General features: G+C 49.3%; 1 protein-coding gene and 1 pseudogene across 1 annotated transcript; both read right to left on the bottom strand.

Annotated features, from left to right (window-relative positions):
• Positions 1 to 661: 661 nt before the first annotated feature.
• Positions 662 to 10,334, bottom strand: LOC124648653 (protein RAFTIN 1B-like). The gene is made up of 4 exons (XM_047188377.1): positions 10,323 to 10,334; positions 8,387 to 8,769; positions 4,399 to 5,003; positions 662 to 792 (listed from the first exon to the last, which is right to left on the bottom strand). The coding sequence occupies exons 1-4, from the start codon at positions 10,332 to 10,334 to the stop codon at positions 662 to 664; spliced, it is 1,131 nt and encodes a 376-aa protein (XP_047044333.1).
• A 1,738-nt stretch (positions 10,335 to 12,072) lies between these two features.
• On the bottom strand, positions 12,073 to 13,424 carry LOC124648642 (annotated as a pseudogene).
• Between the last annotated feature and the right edge of the window lie 7,277 nt (positions 13,425 to 20,701).

The following is a 20,701-nucleotide window of genomic DNA, read 5'->3' as shown; positions in this document are numbered from 1 at the left end:
GGACAAAATCTCAATGTGTGAAGAAGACATCATTGCTACTACATGTTTTTGACAATTTTTCAATGCCATTGAAAAGGTGATTTCTATTTCTTATGCAGGTATTCACCTTTTTCTTAACCAAAGGCAGAGCTCCTGCCATACTCGCATATTGGTTGAAGAAAAGATGACTGGGAACATTCATTTGCTTACTTATCTACTGTACAATGAAATGGTCTCATGCTTAATTCTTCAGTGAACACAACTATTATTCTTGCCATATCGATACACTTCTCCGACTGAGGAGTCCATTTTTTCTTTTGGCATGGTATTTAGGTAGTATCGTAAACACTACCATTTCTGCCACACCGTGTACCGGTATCGCAATAACATTAACAAAGCACCAATTGTCTGGTGGCAGTTGAATTCGAATTGCAAATGTCAATAAACACAGCTCTGCAGATGCTGTTCTTTTATTATAAACTCTGCTCTGGCAAATGATGATCATCTTCTAGTGTCGAGCTACAGCAGTAAAGCAGGTGGCATGGACAAGAACGTAGGTACATTGCCTGCCCTTCTTAAATTCCAAATCATGAAGTCACCAGCACCGTCGATGCGGCAGGTTCATGTGCCGTCCGGTTCAACACGGAGAACTCAGCGACATATGGTCCTGGATATCGATGGTTCACACTGTTCTAGGGATTTGTGCCATTGTCATTTTGTCAAACCTAGAATCTGTGAATACACGATCAGATACAGCATCATCCCTGTACAAGGAGCAGGCCTGCAGGGTCCTTTTCTTGATGGCAACCTGACCTGGTCTTGGCAGTACAAGATGATTAAGTACGCCCGGGACCATTTCTGTATAACTACTGCGTCAAGCTCCTCAGTTACTGCCCATGCATGCCCATGTTTATGTAAAATTACCATATGAAAATCTCTTTTTATCGCACATGGATGTGTCTAAGCTTCTTCTTCCTCCGTACCATGCTCTCATCTTTTTTCTCATCAGCATCTGGTTTGCTAGAAGAACAAAATTATCTGGTTTCCTTTTGTCTCGTCCATCAGCACGAAGCAGCCATCGCACACCAATGACACCGTTGAACGTTGCACCGAACCTAGGGTCATCCATCGCCACCACAAAGAGTTCGTGCCACGTCGTCGCCGTCGCGCCGAACCTAGGGTCATCTGTCACCAGTCGCCACCGCACATAGCTCGCACCATGCCGTCGCCGTAGGTTCGTTGAACGTTGCGCCAAACCTAGGGTCATCTGTAGCCACCGCACAGAGCTCACGCCACGCCGTCGCCTCAGGGTGGGCATAAAAACCGTGAAACCGAAAACCGAACCGAAGCCGAAACCGAACTAACCGAAATCTCGGTTTTTTCCATTAACCGCTATTTTTTCGGTTTCCTCTTATACTAACCGAATTAAATTTGGTAGAATTCGGTTTTTAGCCCCACCAACCGAACAAGACCGAATAGGCCGAATTGAGTAACCTACCATCAATTTTTGCATAAACCGATCACTCCATAGAAGCCCAATTGCGTCTGATGTTCCAAAAATTGTTCATTCAATGTATGACTTTGGTCTTTGATGTACTAGCTTTTTCTGAATATAGCGTGAAGCCTGCATAATAGGACACGTCGCTCGAAGTCTTAGCTACCCCTTTTAATCGCTCACGAGTGATGCACCTGTACCACGAGTGCCGCAGCCTACCAAATAGCATCCCTCCATGATTGGTGCTCATTTGTCGATTTCTTGCGCAGTTGCTGCTTTTTGTGTTGATATGTCAATCACTATTTGCTTTCTTCGGTGATGCCTACTATTTGTTCAAGTGAGTAGGTTCATTCGGTTTTAACCGAAAACTGAACCGAATTTGTCGGTTAACCGAATCTTCGGTTTCCTAAATTTTCATGCCAATTTCGGTTACCACTTTTGAAAACCGAATTTGTTCAAAAACCGCAAAAACCGAACCAAAATTTCGGTTAAAACCGAATGCCCACCCTGACGTCGCCGTCGGTCGTGCGAAACAACGACACCAGCGACATGGACGGGACACGATGACATGGCAGGGTGCAACATGGCGAGGGCAAACAGCAAGAGGCCTTGTCCAACTTCTGGCACCGAGGCGAGGAGGCGCGACTCGCGGGCCAGCGTGAGCCCGTAGGTGCCATGCTCCTATGAGGATGTGACCTGGCGTGTGCGAGCAGACACAAGAGGGGGCGCAGGTAGGGCGCCCTGGAGGGCGGCAGGGAGAGTGCGGCAACGAGGTTGGGCACTGTAGGGGAGCCGCCGCGGAGGTGGACGGTGTCGGGTTGCCGAGCTCGACGGGCGCTCCGGGAGGCCATGGACTTGGTGTGTATGTGAAGATGCGGCTCCATAGCTCACGCGCTGCTTCGCCGACCAGTTGACATCTTGACGCAGCTGGTCACGTTGATTGCGGAGGACGAGGCTTTTTGAAGCCAACGATCGGACGCAGTCGTGCATCACCTTCGACTAGAGATTATCCCGCTTCACGTGATGGCTCGGGTTCAACTTGAGAAGCGCAACCTCGCAGGTCCAGACATCCCAGAGTTTCTGCTGCGCTTGGAGGAGCTCGTCGTCCGTGGAGAGGGTGGACTTTGGAGTCCATGGGAGAGAAATATGATGAGATAGCGTTGTGGCCTGGTGGCCTACTTTATGTTATGCAGCTACGCCTGCACCTCTGTTGTACGCCTATGCCTCACACCTGCACATCTGCTCTGACTCGATTATTGTCCCCACAATTATACACACACTAACGCTCCTAATACAAGCATATGTGGATGATATACATTGCCTGCCCTTCTTAAATTCCAAATCATGAAGTCACCAGCACCGTCGATGCGGCAGGTTCATGTGCCGTCCGGTTCAACACCGAGTTTTCCGTGTTTGGTTTAGTTCCCTAAGTTGCCCTGCCAAAAAATTGGTTCCCATTGAGTTGTGGTTCTTATTTGGTTTGTAGCCAAAATTTTGGCCGCCAATACGGGCCCATCCCTCTCCCTCATAGATTTTTGCCGAAAAATTGATAAAACGTGGGCAAAGGATCCCTTGACCAAAAATTTGGCAGCCAACATTTGCCAAATATTTGGTAAAGCTAGTGTGGGCACCAACCAAACACACCCATAGTTCCAACGAGAAAACAGAGCTGGCCGGGACGCTCACGCCGTCGAGCGTTTCACGTTCTTAGGGCATCTCCAGCGGCGCGACGCATTTCAGACGCCCAAAAGTGGTCGCGAGCCGTCCGTTTGCATCGCCCCGCGGACATATTTTGTCCGAGTGTCCGTTTGCGTCTGGGTGAGCGTCCACCGGGGCGATCTATTTTTAGATTTGAATCGCATATAAAAATATAGAAAGTAATACATTTTAATGCATAAAAACTATACAATGTAGATCTAGAAGACTAGACTACTTGCTTCCGGACGGGCCGGCACTGTCGTTGCGTCGCTCCATCGCGTGCTTCTCCGCCGTCTCCCGTGCGGCTGCTATGGCTCGGTGCGCCACCGCGTCCTCTTGCAGGCGCTGCTCCAGCCTCGCGCTCGCGGCGTCGTCCTTGCGTGTCTCGAAAGACTCGACGATAGCCCTCTGCTCCGCCGCCCTCTCCTCTGGCGTAGGCGCATCAGGGTCATCGAAAGACCAAGATATCTCAGAGTCGAAGTCCTCTGCGGCTGCGTCGGCCACCAGCCTGCGCTGTTCCAGCTCGGTGTCGACCGCCGCATGGGCCGCCCGCTCCTCCTCTGCTTCCTTCTCCGCTTCAGCCAGGGCCGCGGCGTCCCTGACCGGTGGAGGAGGTCGGTGCTGTCTTCGGAGTCGAACTCGTCGTCGGAGCTCGAGGCCCGGGGAGGTGGAGTGGGAGGTGAAGGTGGAGGTGGAGGCGCGGCAGCCTGGCTGCGTCCGGCGCTGCTCATGGCGGATCTGCTAGGGCTGAGCGGAAGCGGTGCTATGGCAGCGGCGGCTAGGGTTTGTGGGGAGGAGATGAGATGCTCGCGCCCCTGTTTATATAGGTCGGAGGCAGGGCGACGGCCGTGCCACGCGGGGCATCGCCATTACTACGTGCGCAGAGATAGACGACGGCCGCGCGGCACGCGAGGCATCGCCATTAACGCGGCCGCAGACTGCCGAAGCGACGTCTCGGCGCCAGTACTGGTGGAGAAGACGCATCGACGCTGCGTCACTGCTTGGTGGGCCAGACAAAACGTCCGCCAGACGCGAGCGGACACTTTCCGCGTCCGCGGAGCGTCCGAGGAGACGCATCCCAAACGCATATTTGGGCCAGTTTGCGTCTCCGCGAACGGCCCGGTCACTTTGCGTAGCCCCGTTGAAGGTGGTGCCAGACGCATTTCTGGTCACGGCGGACGAAAACGGTCGCTATGCGACCGTTTGCGTCGCGCCGCTGGAGATGCCCTTAGCCCAGATGATGTGGCCGTAGGGCATGAGGTGGCAGACCGGCGTGCCGCCGGGCTTGGTGCCGAGGAGCCTGAAGGAGATGTGCTTCGGGTTCCACATTGACGTGTCGGTTTGGCACACAGTGGCGATGGTCACCCCGTCGGCGGCGCCGTGCGCGCCCTCCATCTCCACCATGTACGCCCTGGACGGGCCGGTGGTGTGGCAGCGGTACACGGTGTACATGAAGGGCACTGGGTGGCAAGCCACAAAGACCAGGCCGCCCTCCACGCGTCGCACGGCGCGGACGGTGTACGCCTGCAGCGGCGCGCCATCGCGGGGCAGCGCGGACTTGAGCGGCCTGACGTCGCGTGTCCCGGGCACTCCCGTGACGCGCTCCTCCAGCGCTTCCAGCGACGTGGCGCAGAACTTGGACTCGCCGGCCATGGTGGGCGTCTCGCAGGAGCGCAGCGTCGCCTCCATGTTGGATGCCATGGCGTATCCCGGGGCGACGCGGAACGCCGCGAGGATGCCTGGTAGAGCGGGCGTCGAGAACGGGACGGAGGAGTCAGCGACGCGCCGCGGCAGGAAGCCCAACACGGTGTAAAACAAAGGGTTTGGGAAACTGCTCGACACCCAATACGGATGTGGCTATCTCATATACTAGTGAATACCCCGCGTTGCTGCGGAAATTTAAGCATCACTTCTAGGGAGTAAAATGTATAAAGTAGAAATTATAGAACATCAACCGCAAGTGGAGGGAAAATCATTTCATAATGCCTACTTGATGAATATGTGTTACTGAATCAAGACCATCTTGAGTTATACATATATGTTAACACATTTTTTCCGAGAGATAATACAATTCAAATTGTAGAAACGATGAGTATGGTCTTGGTGTTTTGGTGAAATCACAGCTGAACAGTCAGGCCTTGAGTTTGATGGTCACCTCTGGCGTTGTCAAGAAAATATGGTGCAAAATAGAAGGGATATATTAGAACATCCAATTATGTAGTCAGGCAACATAAAATTTTATGCAACCTAATCACGTGAAAAACATATATACTTAAGAGATGGATAGGAAGAACCGGAGAAAAACATGAATATATTGATTGAAGTAAACCAGAGGTAATTGATGCATCCTAACCCTTTTATACCAGCCTGTTGCCACTTGAAATAGTGTGTTGAACACCTACAATGTCTGTATGAAGAAAACCAATTAGACTATTCTGACTACAACGCAATCAAAGAGAACTAGAAAGTATAGACGGAAGAATAAACTTTTGTCCAGGATCTTCAATGACCAACTATGATTATGAACATTTTCTCCTACCCGTAAGAAGAAAAATAGGGAAAAAAAAAGAAAACCTCTATGAGCTGACCGATTGACTCCTTGGAAAGAAAAACATGCATATATTGATTGAAGTAAGATATAGGTAATCGATGCATCCTAACCCTATTATACCAGCATGCAACAACATGAGAATCATGTACGTTTTGCCACTTGAATATTTTGTTGAACACCTGCAATGTCCATATGAAGATGACCAATTAGAATGTTCTGACTGCAACGCAAACATGGCAAATTAGAAAGCATAGATAGATGAATAAACTTCTGTCCAGGATCTTGAATGACCAACTATGATTATGAATAGTTTCTCCAATCCGTACGAAGCAAAATAGGGAAAAAGAAAACATCTATGAGCTGACCGATTGACTCCTTGGAGCTCAAAACAATCTTTGAATGGTTTCTTCTGCTGTCCAGATCAATTGATCCTCGGCTATAGATGGACGGGAAGAACTGGGGAAGGAAGAGGGATGGGGACGAAGAGCCGAACATGGAGCTCATCTATTTAGGAAGGAAAAAAAATAGCGCGATATAACAAAATAGCGTGGGTCTAAAAATACGTTATTAGCATGTTATAGCGTGCTATTAACGCGAATAGCGCGCTATAAACGCCGAAATAGCGTATCGTCGGCTCTTCAGATATGCTATAGCGTGCTATTAACGTTGGAATAATTCTATTTTTTTCCATACTATTTAGACGCAGAGGTGGTGGCCCAAGAAGATTAAGAGGTGGTCGGCCGCTCGCATGCCTTTCCAATCAAAGAGTGAATGTTCTTCTCTCCACGATATTGTGGTGATGAATGAGATAAGGAAGTATGACAAAACACCTAGCCTTTAGACTAAATTGAACTGGTACTAATATATTGGTAGTAGGGCCACGGACATGGCAGGTTGCATGTTTAGAAAAATATCGTATTTAATGGCTGATAGTGGTGTTGTGAGTGGGATGACACGGAAGCTTGAAAAATCGCAAGAATAAATAGTTTCTGTGACATGTTGATGAGAGATCGATGCAACGAATAGAAGAATCCAACGGATAGGAATAATTGGGTGATGTGGCTTCATGAGGTTTGAGCTTGCAAACATTAAATGCATCTTAGTGGGGATGAACTTTATAGATATTATAGATATATGGGTACCAAGTGGTACAATACAAGACATATACAACGCTACGTATATACATATACATATATACAGTCTAACACCCTCCCTCAATCTTAACTATAGCCTGAAGTACAAATCAAGTTAAGATTGCGCCAATGGGATAATAATGTCCTTGCGCATCTCACATGTTGGTCAGGCTTCCCTCCTTGCACATAATTCTCGCAATTTGCATCTTCTAATGTTTTTCGTGTTCCTTCCGCCACACGTAGTCTATTGTCTATTCCTCAACTTACTCGTGATAATAATGTCCTTGCTGAATTTCATCGTTTTCATTTTTTCATCAAAGATCGGGACACGAGAGCCGTTCTACTTAGAGGTCGCCTTCGCCATGGCTTATATCCGCTTGATGCGCCACCTACGCCGCATGCTCCCCAGGTGTTCAGTGTTGTGCGTGTGTCATCTACACACTAGCATGCGCGCCTTGGTCATCCGGCTGCTCCCATAGTTTGCCATGTTCTGCACCGTCATGATCTTCCAGTTGTGTCCAATAAAATTGTAGAAATTATCTGTGATGATTGTCAGCAAGGCAAGAGTCATTAGCTTCTTTTTCAGAGTCGAGTCGTGTGGTTAAACATCCTCTTGAGCTTGTGTTTTCTGATGTATGGGGTCATGCCCAACGTCTGTTAGTGGCCATAATTACTATGTCAGCTTTATTGATGCTTACAGTCGGTTCACCTGACTTTATCTTATTAAGCGTAAATCAGATGTGTTCGATGTCTTTATTCAGTTTCAAGCACATGTTGAGCGTCTCCTTAAGCATAAAATTCTTCATGTTCAGTCCAATTGGGTGGGTGGGGGGGGGGGGTTGAATATCACAACCTCAACTCGTTCTTTAATAAGCTTGGGATCTTGCACCGTGTGTCTTGTCCTCATACACATCAGCAGAATGGCACCGCTGAACGTAAACATCGCCATCTTGTAGAGACTGGCCTTACCTTACTAGCTAATGCCTCCGTTCCGTTTTGGTTTTGGAGTGATGCTTTTTTCACGGCCTGTTTCTTGATAAATAGGCTTCCAACACGACTTCTACAAATGAAACTCCTCTTGAACTTTTGCTCAATAAACTTCCAGATTATACGTTTCTTAAGGTTTTTTGGTGTGCATGTTGGCCTCATCTTCGTCCATATAACAAGCGTAAGCTAGAGTTTCGATCTAAAAAAGTACGTCTTCCTTGGGTATAGTTCCCTTCACAAAGGGTACAAGTGCCTACATGTTCCCACGAATAGTGTTTACATATCGCGTGACGTAGTGTTTGATGAGAATGTATTCCCTTTTTCTGCACTTCCGAACAACTCTTCTACACTCATACCATCTGTGCATTCCATTACACCATCGCTCTAATACCATGTAAAACAAAGGATTTGAGAAATTGCTCGACACCCAATACGGATGTGACTATCTCATATATATATATATGGGTACCGGTACAATACAAGACATATACAACGCTACGTATATACATATGTATATACAGTCTAACACGCGGCAGGCGACGCGGCAGGCGCTCGCCGACGCGCCACAGCCTCCTCTCGTGGAAGAAGACTGTCGTCGGAGGCGAGTGGTAACTGAAAAACATGTCGGCTTGGTTTTTGATCGGCGAGTAGAACAAATGGTCCGTTTGGTTTTCGCTGGGCGAGTAGTACCTGAGATTGTCGGCTTCGTATTTGCTGGGCGAGTAGTACCTGAAGAAATTGTCCGCTTGGTTTTCGCTGGGCGAGTAGTACCTGAAGAAATTGCCCGCTTGTTTTTCGCTGGTCGAGTAGTACCTGAAGAAATTGTCCGCTTGGTTTTTGCTGGGCGAGTAGTAGCTGAGATTGTCGGCTTGGTTTTTGCTGGGCGAGTCCGGCGCCGAGTGGCCCAGTTGCCGTCCAGACTGAACCTGAGGAGAAGGCCGGGAACAGTACCGTACGTGTTACTAATCACTCTAAGAGCATCTCCAGTCGCGTCCCCCAAACCGTCCCCCAAAGGGATTTGGGGCGCGCCGGACAAAAAAAGCGTTCCAGCCGCGTCCCCCAAAGCTCTTTTTTGTCCGGCGCACCCCTATACGGTGTCCGGCGCCCCGAGCCCGTCCCCGTCCCACAGGGGACGCTCCGGGGACGCCGGACACAACGAAAAGCGAGGCGGGGAGTGGCGGGGCTGACCCGTCAGCGGCACAATTAATTTAAACCTAACCGTCGCCTACCTCGCGACGGAAGTTATTGGCGCGCAGCGCCGGTGCAGCTTCCGCGAGAGGGCGCAGCCGACGCGTCCCGTCGCGCCTAGCTCTGCGTGCCGGCGTTAATGAGCGCCACCGCTCCTCCGCCTCCCTCCGGCCTATAAAAAGGGGCGCCTCTCATCGTCTCTCTCACACACAAACCCTAGCGCCTCTCTCCCAAACCCTAGCCGCCACCATCTCTCAACAAGACTCGACGCTATGTCTGGTAGAGGCGGAGGCCGACCTCGCGGCCGCGGCCGTGGTCGTGGTCGTGGTCGTGGCCGCGGCATAGCCGAACGCTCGCCGTCGCCTCCCACGCCGTCGTCTTCATCGTCGGAGATGGACGTGGAGCCGGACGTCCTGTTCGAGTTCGTCCACGTCCTCAAGGGCGACCCGCGCGGCATCCCGAGAGGCTGCCGGACTCCTTCGCCGAGTACGTCGGCGGCGTACGCCGCGCACGATGCATCTGCGGGAGCATTCGTGCGGCTACTGCCGGTGGATCGTCAAGGCGATCTACGACGCGCGCGGCAAGATGTACCTCAACATCGGCTGGGAGAAGTTCGCGCGCCACCACAGCCTCGAAGCCGGCTTCATCCTCGTGTTCTCCTACTTCGGCAACGAGGACATGAGCGTCAAGGTCTTCGACGAGAGGCGCTGCCTCCGGAACTACCACGTCGACGGGGACTCCCATGACGACAGCACCGACGAGGAGGACGACCGAATGAGTGTTGTTTCTTCGCAGCGAATACGTGCACGGAGGTTTCTGCTCGTTCGCCTCATCGGTAGAACCAACAAGGGCACCATCCTCCCGCTGGATTTTCCGGTTTAGGTGACTCGGGTGTGCCCTCGAGTGTTCTTTCTTAGCAGCGAACACACGAAACCTTCGATGCACGGCCTAGTTAGGTTTAGTTTCTTTGCAATATTTTATATTTGTGTCCACCATGGTTAAAACTATGTATTAGTTTGTGGAAAACCATGTTCCAAACTATGTCTTCGTGTAAACCACATTCCCAATTATGTATTAGTTTGTGGAAATTGAAATAAAAATGCCAGAAAATTATTTTAAATGTTTGGGGGCGGCGTTTGGGGGACGCGGCTGGGGAGCGACGTCCCCCAAACGCGGCACGAACGAAACACGTCCCCCAAACGCTCGATCCGGCGCGCTTTGGGGGACGGTTTGGGGGACGCGACTGGAGATGCTCTAACATCAGTTAGCCTGGGCCTTATTCGTGGCTCACTGACGCAGCCATGCAAGCACATTTGCGCGTCTAGAGTGAGCCACAGGTCAAAATTGCTCTGTTAATTGGTAGGTCGGGCTGCATCGGCTGGGCCAAAAAAGACTTTCTATTTGCCTGCAGCCAAGCCCAAAACTCGATGGAGATGATATTAGGCCTGTTTGGTACTATCCATGCATATCTACGGTTACCTCTTCTCTACGATGGGTAGCCTTACCATGCTCTCACCTCCTATCACACAGAAATCACAGTTCATGATAGTTGCAATCAGTTCACGAAATCATCCCTAGCTACTATGAATGGGAGTATATAACATGATGCTCCCTAGCTACTACAAATTGCAGTTTATAATAACGCACTACTAGGAAAAAATCTCATAGCCGCACTTGTCAGCGCCGACAGGTCTGGTTTGAAGATGCCGGCGATAAGTTACCGCCGGCGAGCTGGATTCTAGTCGCCGGGGATAAGCCACTTACCGTCGGCGAGTGTTGACTGGAACCACCGGAGGTAAGTTGAGCCGAGAGCCCCTAGAAGGACCTTCACTTACCGCCGGCGAGAACTATTTAAATTCGCCGGGGTAACTATACTACCGCCAATGAGAATGATTTAAATTTGCCAGGGGTAAACAATTTAAATTCCGTCTCCGCTTCCTCGAATTGGCTTTGGCCCAAGTGTGCATTGTGTTTCCAGGCTTCAACCTGCTGCCGTCGGATGGGAACGAAGGGATCAAAATTAGCAACGTCCTAGTTTGGTCTAAGTCAGAGGATCTCGTTCCCTATCTACTCCATCTCCCTTTCCCTTATCCCTTCACGCACGCACACCACTAGCATAGCTCGCACGCAACCTCCCACGCACACCCGCGCCGCTGCCCCTCCAGTCCAACACCGATTTGGGCGAACCCATCTCCAATCCCGCCCCGGTGCCGGCTGCCGTTTCCGACGCCGCCTCCCTGCGGAGGGAGCCAAGAATTGCGGCGGGAGGCAGCGGAGAGGGCGCGGGCGTGCCCGGACAGTACCCTGCGGCCGGCCTCAGGGACCACAGTGCCCGCGGTGGCAACGCGCGCCGTCATTTGGTCGGCCGTGCCCAGCAAGGAGTTGGCGTTCTGTCGCAGCAGCCGCCTCCCGTTCGACGGCCGCAGCAGCCTCTACGTAGAGGGCGCCCTCCCGTTCGACGCGCGCGAGGTCGTGGTGCGCCTCGCTGACGAAGACAGCTCCTCCTGCAGGAAGAGGGAGTATAGGTCCGCCATCAAGTTCGCCGTGCGCGTCGAGCTCCACCACCTCCGGGAGTTCATCACCACTGCAGCGACAGAACTCCGGTCGATGGTGGACAAGATGCGTGACCTGATTGCGTTTTTTTCTTCTTTGTAGGGTGTTCTCTGTAAATTGCCCTTTTAGTTGTATTTCCGTTTCAGCCCGTCGCTGTGTGGACCTGCTTTTTTTTGATCCTTTACAAACTTAACGCCGACAATTTGGCCTGTGTGCCAGGGGTAATTCAAGGTAGTGCTGGCGAATTGGAAGACGCCGGCGGTAAACACTTACCACCGGCGAGGTTATCGCCGGTGAATGCGAATGCGCCGGCGGTAGGCCTTTTCAGGTCGTCGGCGGTAAGCCTTTTCCTAGTAGTGACGGGGTCGTTCAACATACGTGGATCGAAAAGGGTTCGAGAAACAGGGGATCATAGGGGTTCTTCTTCTTCTTCTTCTTCACTTCTTCACTTCTTCCCAGATGGTGGTGTTGCCTCTGGCTTCCCACATTGCGTCTGCCCACTCTTGCCTCTTCACCTTCCAGACATCATTGTCGCCTGCTTCCACGCCATGGCCGGTCTCCACTTCATCAAAACTGACAACCTCTTCGAAGAACTCATCCTCGCCCCAACCTAGGATCCAGTTGTGAAGAATGTAGCAAGCAAGGACCAGCTTTACCTGAGTGTCAAACGTGTGGAACGGTTTCTGGTCAAGGACCTTGAACCTGTTCTTCAGTGCAGCAAAGGCCATCTCAATGGTGACTCTAAGGATTGAGTGTCTGAGATTGAACAACTCTCTCGCATTCAGAGGTCGGTGCTTCGCAAAGAACTCATTGAGGTGGTACCTTGTTTTCCTGAAGGGAGGTAGAATTCCAGGTCGGCATGCATATCCAGCATCTCCAAGGTAGAACTTACCGTCAGGGATTTGCAACCCATTAGGTCTTGACAGGCTGTCTGCCAGGATGCTGGCATCATGAGTTGAACCCTCCCATCCAGCAAGCACGTAGGTGAACCTCATATCGAAATCCACATCTGCTTGAATGTTCTGGCTGGTGTAGTGCTTCCTCCCGCGAAATGCAGCAGACATTGATCTCGGTACCTTTGTAGTGACATGAGTACCATCAATAGCCCCAATGCAATCCTGTAAAAAGATTAGCACACAATCATGTTTCTCACAGTAGAACAGAATCATGTTTCTCACAGTAGCACACATCAGATAGGTAGAAGGAACATGATTTTGTACTCACCCTGAAATAGGGGAACCACCTGTAGCTGTTCTTGATCTTAGTTGGTGTGTTCATTGATGCTGACTTGATCATTTCACCTCTGAGCTCCCCAATTGCGTACAATACCTGCTGGAAGTACCTAGAGATAGTCTCCGTGGATCGCCTGAATGTGTTATGGATGACTCTGAACCTCTGGTTATGACCGATGACGTGAATAAACATTGCGACTTATTCTTCGATAGAGGTGTGGATGCTATCAGTCAGCAGTTCTCCTTGCCTGAACTTTTTCACAAGTGCATAGAAAGGGGCTCTTCTCATCCGAAGCATTTGGATGGCCTCTACGTCGTTGCAGTTGTAGATGTTGTTTAGGTTGGCAATCCTCTCCTGATCTCGTTGTAACATAGGTCCGTAAGTCACACGAGGAAAGCAAGCATGCCTAACTGCTCTCTTGTGCACCATCAGGATCAAGGCTTGTACGCAAATGATGAGTGCTGCGACGTGATGCACAAGCTGGAGCTGGTCGGTCTACTCAAACAAGATCTATGCATTACGAACGGTCTTATCGAACCCAACTAGTTCTACCTACATGAATCTAACACTACAGTAGAGCAGAGGAGTTTCCACTTACCTCCGTCATGGTGGACGAAGGACAGGGCTGAAAGCCGCCGCAGATGTGTGCAGGCTCCGCCGCGGCAGGAGAAGACGACCCTTGTCCGACGCCGGAGACTGAAGGGAGATGCGCGCTGCCAGATCTGGGTCGCCGCCGCCACCGGTGCGAAATTTGGGGGAAGGGAAATTTTGGGAGGGGGCTAATGGAGAGGGTAACCGAAGAGGAAGGTTACCCCTACCTTTGTCGCGCAACGCCGCTTGGATTTCGGCTTCTCCCGCCATGCCGAGGCGGAGCTCCCGCGCGAACGGCGTTGTCGATTTTCGTCTCGCCAGGGCCTGGCCCTGGAGAAACTGTCAAACCGGGCGTTCCTCCGGGGCCTGTCCGAGGGGTGCTTTAAAACCCGTGCTATGCAACAACGCGACTGCGCCCAGGGAACCAAACAGCCCGAAAAATGCTGGGCCGATGCGAGCCAAGGGGCGCCCAGGCTACCAAACGCGCCCTTTGTGAATAGATCATGTCGTCGTCATGCATGCATGCAAAGATCGGGGCCATTACCATTACTGCGAATAGGGCAGTAGCGAAGAGGAGGAAGCGCGCCATGGCCATGGGTGAGCGATTCATCGAGAGTAGACCTGGCCATGGGCAGCCCGGTCCGGCCCGAAATTACCGGGCCAAGCCCGATCCGACCATGCCTCTGGGCCGGGTCTGGGCCTAATGTTCTGGCCCGATGGCTGGGTCGGGCCGGGCCTGGGCCTTGATTTTCCGCAATTTAGTGAAGCGGCCCGGCCCGAGGCCCGACGGGCTTTCCCTGTGATGGGTCGGGCTTGAGCCAACATTTCCAGCCCGATGGTCGGGCTGGGCCGGGCCTGGGCCAAGATTTTTCACGTCGGGCTTTGGTCGGCCCGGCCCGGCCCGAGAAACGCTCGGGTATAATCGAGAGCGAGAGCGTTGTGGCTGGGTGATGGCGTGTAAGACACACGTCCGTTGGGAACCCCAAGACGAAGGTGTGATGTGTACAGCGACAAGTTTTCCCTCAGTAAGAAACCAAGGTTATCGAACCAGTAGGAGTCAAGGAACACGTGAAGGTTGTTGGTGGCGGAGTGTAGTGCGGCGCAACACCGGGGATTCCGGCGCCAACGTGGAACCTCGCACAACACAATCAAAGTACTTTGCCCCAACGTAACGAGTGAGGTTGTCAATCTCACCGACTTGCTGTAAACAAAGGATTAGATGTATAGTGTGGAAGATGATGTTTGTTTGCGAAGAACAGTAAAAAACAATTGCAGTAGATTGTATTTCAGATGTAAAGAATGGACCGGGGTCCATAGTTCACTAGTGGTGTCTCTCCGATAAGAAATAGCATGTTGGGTGAACAAATTACAGTTGGGCAATTGACAAATAAAGAAGGCATAACAATGCACATACATATATCATGATGAGTACTATGAGATTTAATCAGGGCATTACGACAAAGTACATAGACCGCTATCCAAAGCATGCATCTATGCCCAAAAAGTCCACCTTCGAAGTTATCATCCGAACCCCTTCCAGTATTAAGTTGCAAACAACAGACAATTGCATTAAGTATGGTGCGTAATGTAATCAACACAAATATCCTTAGACAAAGCATCGATGTTTTATCCCTAGTGGCAACAAGCACATCCACAACCTTAGAACTTTCTCGTCATCGTCCCGCATTCAATGGAGGCATGAACCCACTATCGAGCATAAATACTCCCTCTTGGAGTCACAAGTATCAACTTGGCCGGAGCCTCTACTAGCAATGGAGAGCATGCAAGAACATAAACAACATATATGATAGATTGATAATCAACTTGACATAGTATTCAATATTCATCGGATCCCAACAAACACAACATGTAGCATTACAAATAGATGATCTTGATCATGATAGGCAGCTCACAAGATCTAACATGATAGCACAATGAGGAGAAGACAACCATCTAGCTACTGCTATGGACCCATAGTCCAGGGGTGAACTACTCACACATCGATCCGGAGGCGATCATGGTGATGAAGAGACCTCCAGGAGATGATTCCCCTCTCCGGCAGGGTGCCGGAGGCGATCTCTCGAATCCCCCGAGATGGGATTGGCGGCGGCGGCGTCTCTGGAAGGTTTTCCGTATCGTGGCTCTCGGTACTGGGGTTTTCGCGACGAAGGCTTTAAGTAGGCGGAAGGGCAGAGTCGGAGGCGTCACGAGGGGCCCACACACTAGGGCGGCGCGGGCCCCTCCTTGGCCGCGCCGCCTTAGTGTGTCGCCACCTCGTGGCCCCACTTCGTATCCTCTTCGGTCTTCTCGGAAGCTTCGTGGAAAAATAAGACCCCGGGCGTTGATTTCGTCCAATTTCGAGAATATTTCCTTTGTAGGATTTCTGAAACCAAAAACAGCAGAAAACAAGAATCGGCTCTTCGGCATCTCGTCAATAGATTAGTGCCGGAAATGCATAATAATGACATATAATGTGTATAAAACATGTGAGTATCATCATAAAAGTAGCATGGAACATAAGAAATTATAGATACGTTTGAGACGTATCACTGGGATGTGGGGATCGATCAGGCGGGGATATCTATACACTTGTAGGCAAGCACACTTTCCAGATTTTGTTTCAAACTTGGAAACTTAGAGCATCTGCAGCCGCGTCCCCCAAAGGGATTTCGGGCGCGCCAGACAAAAAAACATTCCCAGCCGCATGCTTCAAAGTCTCTTTTTGTCCGGCGCGTCCTAATATGGTGTCTGACCCCGACCCCGTCCCCGTTACACAGGGGACGCTCCGGGCACGTCGGACACAGCGAAAAGCGAGGCGGGCTCCCACCTGCCGGCGACTATTTCCATAACCATTGGTTCGCGCCTTTTATTTCTCGTCGCGCCTCCCACCCTCCCACCACCGCTGGTTTTACCGACCGTTTCGACGACTGATCTCTTCTGAGAGTCGGCACTGTCGTCGCGACTGGCTATCTCGCCGGCCTTTTCGCCGCCGCCGCTTCGCCAACGCGTCCCAGAACGTGGCGTCAAATTCGCCCCACCTCCGCGCACACAAGGTGTTCGACGACTTGTCAGGTAGGCGCGATTGGCCGCTGTTCGTTGCCTCGTTTTCCGCGGCACAATTTTAACCATTAATTTTGCTTCAGACATGGATAGCGACGACGAGATGCTTGTCCGACTGCTGGAGGACGAGCAAGCCTTCGACGGCAACATTCAGGAGCATTTGCTGAGCATCGCGTCCCTCCAGGACATGATTGACGCCGAGGCGGAGAAGCGGAAGAGGCCGCGCCACGGAGGATCAAAGCTGGAGAGAAAGAAGTCGAAGCCCCGACAGAGGATGGATGGGCATACCATGCTACACAACGACTACTTCGCAGATGAGGCAACCCATGCCGACAATTTTCGGCGCCGGTATAGGATGAGCAAGGGTTTGTTCATGAATATCCTCCACGGAGTTCGAGAGTTCGACCACTACTTCAAGCTCAAGCACGACGCTGTAGGCGTTGCCGGGTTCTCGTCGATCCAGAAGTGCACTGCCGCCATGAGAATGCTTGCATACGGAGCACCTGCTGATACACATGATGACTACCTTTGCATGAGTGAGTCTACTGTCATTGAGTGCATGTACAAATTTTGCCGAGCTGTGGTGTGAAAGTTTGCCAAATACTAGTTGAGAGGGCCAACTCAAGAAGAGACTACAAGGATCATGGCACAAAATGCTGCGAGAGGATTCCCTGAAATGCTTGGAAGCACCGATTGCCTGCACTGGTCATGGAAGAACTGCCTGTTTGCCTAGCAAGGTATATACAAAGGGCGTCATGGATATTGCAGTGTTGTACTAGAACCTGTGGCAGATTATGACTTGTGGATTTGACATTATTTCTTTGGCATGGCGGGATGATGCGCGTAGATGACACGTCCGTTGGGAACCCCAAGAGGAAGGTGTGATGCGCACAGTAGCAAGTTTTCCCTCAGTAAGAAACCAAAGTTATCGAACCAGTAGTAGCCAAGAAGCACGTTGAAGGTTGTTGGTGGCGAAGTGTAGTGCGGCGCAACACCAGGGATTCCGGCGCCAACGTGGAACCTGCACAACACAATCACAGAACTTTGCCCCAACGTAATAGTGAGGTTTTCAATCTCACCGGCTTGCTCGTAAACAAAGGATTAGATGTATAGTGTGGATGATGATGGTTGTTTGCGAAGAACAGTAAAGAACAATTGCAGTAGATTGTATTTCAGATGTAAAGAATAGGACCGGGGTCCACAGTTCACTAGTGGTGTCTCTCCCATAAGATAACAGATGTTGGCTGAACAAATTACAGTTGGGCATTGACAAATAAAGAAGGCATAAAAATGCACATACATATATCATGATGAGTACTATGAGATTTAATCAGGGCATTACGACAAAGTACATAGACCGCTATCCAGCATGCATCTATGCCTAAAAAGTCCACCTTCAGAGTTATCATCCGAACCCCTCCAAGTATTAAGTTGTAAACAACGAGACAATTGCATTAAGTATGATGCGTAATGTAATCAACACAAATATCCTTAGACAAAGCATCGATGTTTTATCCCTAGTGGCAACAACACATCCACAACCTTAGAACTTTCCATCACTCGTCCCAGATTTAATGGAGGCATGAACCCACTATCGAGCATAAATACCCCCTCTTGGAGTCACAAGTATCAACTTGGCCAGAGCCTCTACTAGCAACGGAGAGCATGCAAGAACATAAATAACATATATGATAGATTGATAATCAACTTGACATTGTATTCAATATTCATCGGATCCCAACAAACACAACATGTAGGATTACAAATAGATGATCTTGATCATGATAGGCAGCTCACAAGATCTAACATGATAGCACAATGAGGAGAAGACAACCATCTAGCTACTGCTATGGACCCATAGTCCAGGGGTGAACTACTCACACATCGATCCGGAGGCGATCATGGCGATGAAGAGACCTCCGGGAGATGATTCCCCTCTCCGGCAGGGTGCCGGAGGCGATCTCCTGAATCCCCCAAGATGGGATTGGCGGCGGCGGCGTCTCTGGAAGGTTTTCCGTATCGTGGCTCTCGGTACTGGGGGTTTCGCGACGAAGGCTTTAAGTAGGCGGAAGGGCAGGTCAAGGGGCGTCACGAGGGGCCCACACAACAGGGCCGCGCGGCCAAGGGCCAGGCCGCGCCGCCCTGGTGTGTCACCACCTCGTGGCCCCACTTCGTTTCCTCTCCGGTCTTCTGGAAGCTTCGTGCAAAAATAGGACCCTGGGCGTTGATTTCGTCCAATTCCGAGAATATTTCCTTACTAGGATTTCTGAAACCAAAAACAGCGAGAAAACAGACAATCGGCTCTTCGGCATCTCGTCAATAGGTTAGTGCCGGAAAATGCATAAATATGACATATAATGTGTATACAACATGTGAGTATCATCATAAAAGTAGCATGGAACATAAGAAATTATAGATACGTTTGAGATGTATCAAGCATCCCCAAGCTTAGTTCCTACTCGCCCTCGAGTAGGTAAACGATAATAAATATAATTTCTGAAGTGACATGCTATCATAATCTTGATCATACTATTGTAAAGCATATGAGATGAATGCAGCGATTCGAAGCAATGATGAAGATAATGAGTAAACTAATGAATCATATAGCAAAGACTTTTCATGAATAATACTTTCAAGACAAGCATCAATAAGACTTGCATAAGAGTTACTCATAAAGCAATAAATTCGAAGTAAAGGCATTGAAGCAACACAAAGGAAGATATAAGTTTCAGCGGTTGCTTTCAACTTCAACATATTTATCTCATGGATAATTGTCAACACAAAGTAATATAACAAGTGCAATAAGTAAACATGTAAGAATCAATGCACACAGTTGACACAAGTGTTTGCTTCTGGGATAGAAAGAATAGGAAAACTGACTCAACAATAAAGTAGAAGATAGGCCCTTCGCAGAGGGAAGCATTGATTACTATATTTGTGCTAGAGCTTTTCATTTTGAAAACAAGAAACAATTTTGTCAACGGTAGTAATAAAGCATATGTGTTATGTATAAGACATCTTATAAGTTGCAAGCCTCATGCATAGTATACTAATAGTGCTCGCACCTTGTCCTAATTAGCTTGGATTAACACGGATTATCATTGCATAGCATATGTTTCAACCAAGTGTCACAAAGGGGTACCTCTATGCCGCTCTGTACAAAGGTCTAAGGAGAAAGCTCGCATTGAATTTCTCGCTTTGATTATTCTCAACTTAGACATCCATACCGGGACAACATAGACAACAGATAATGGACTCCTCTTTAATGCATAAGCATTCAACAACAATTAATATTCTCATAAGAGATTGAGGATTAGTTGTCCACACTGAAACTTCCACCATGAATCATGGCTTTAGTTAGCGACCCAATGTTCTTCTCTAACAGTATGCATACTCAAACCATTTGATCATGAAAATCGCTCTTACTTCAGACAAGACGAACATGCATAGCAATCCACATGATATTCAACAAAGGTAAAAGTTGATGGCGTCCCCAGAAAACATGGTTACCGCTCAACAAGCAACTTATTAAGAAATAAAACACATAAGTACATATTCTTCACCATGATAGTTTTTAAGCTATTTGTCCCATGAGCTATATATTGCAAAGGCAAAGGAATATAATTTTTAAAGGTAGCACTCAAGTAATTTACTTTGGAATGGCGGAGAAATACCATGTAGTAGGTAGGTATGGTGGACACAAATGGCATGGTTATTGGCTCCAGGATTTTGGATGCACGAGAAGAATTCCTCTCAATACAAGGCTAGGCTAGCAAGGTTGTTTGAAGCAAACTCAAGTATAAAAGGTGCAGCAAAGCTCACATATGAACATATTGTAACTATTATAAGACTTTATATTGTCTCCTTGTTGTTCAAACACCTCAACCCAGAAAATATCTAGACTCTAGAGATCAATCATGCAAACCAAATTTTAACAAGCTCTATGTAGTTATTCATTAATGAGTACAAGGTACATGATGCAAGAGCTTAAACAAGATATATATGAGCACAACAATTGCCAAGTATCACATTATTCAAGACATTAAACCATTTACCACATGCAACATTTTCCGTTTCCAACCATATAGCAATGAATGAAGTAGTTCAAATTTCGCAATGAACATTAAAGATAAAGCTAAGAACACATGTGTTCATACGAAACAGCGGAGCGTGTCTCTCTCCCAAACAAAGAATGCTAGGATCCGATTTATTCAAACAAAAACAAAAACTAAA

Source organism: Lolium rigidum, chromosome 1 (genome assembly GCF_022539505.1).
Source record: "Lolium rigidum isolate FL_2022 chromosome 1, APGP_CSIRO_Lrig_0.1, whole genome shotgun sequence".
Lineage (NCBI taxonomy): Eukaryota > Viridiplantae > Streptophyta > Magnoliopsida > Poales > Poaceae > Lolium > Lolium rigidum.
This window is presented reverse-complemented; position numbering and strand designations above follow the sequence as displayed.

Bases quoted from the DNA above. Each gene is read 5' to 3' on its own strand.
- LOC124648653 (XM_047188377.1), bottom strand. The intron at 5,004-8,386 runs GCGTCGCCTGCC...GGTGTCGAGCAG, and splicing joins CGCGTCGGCGAGCGCCTGCC to TTTCCCAAACCCTTTGTTTT. The intron at 793-4,398 runs GCATCTCCAGCG...TGCCAAGACCAG, and splicing joins CCACATCATCTGGGCTAAGG to GTCAGGTTGCCATCAAGAAA.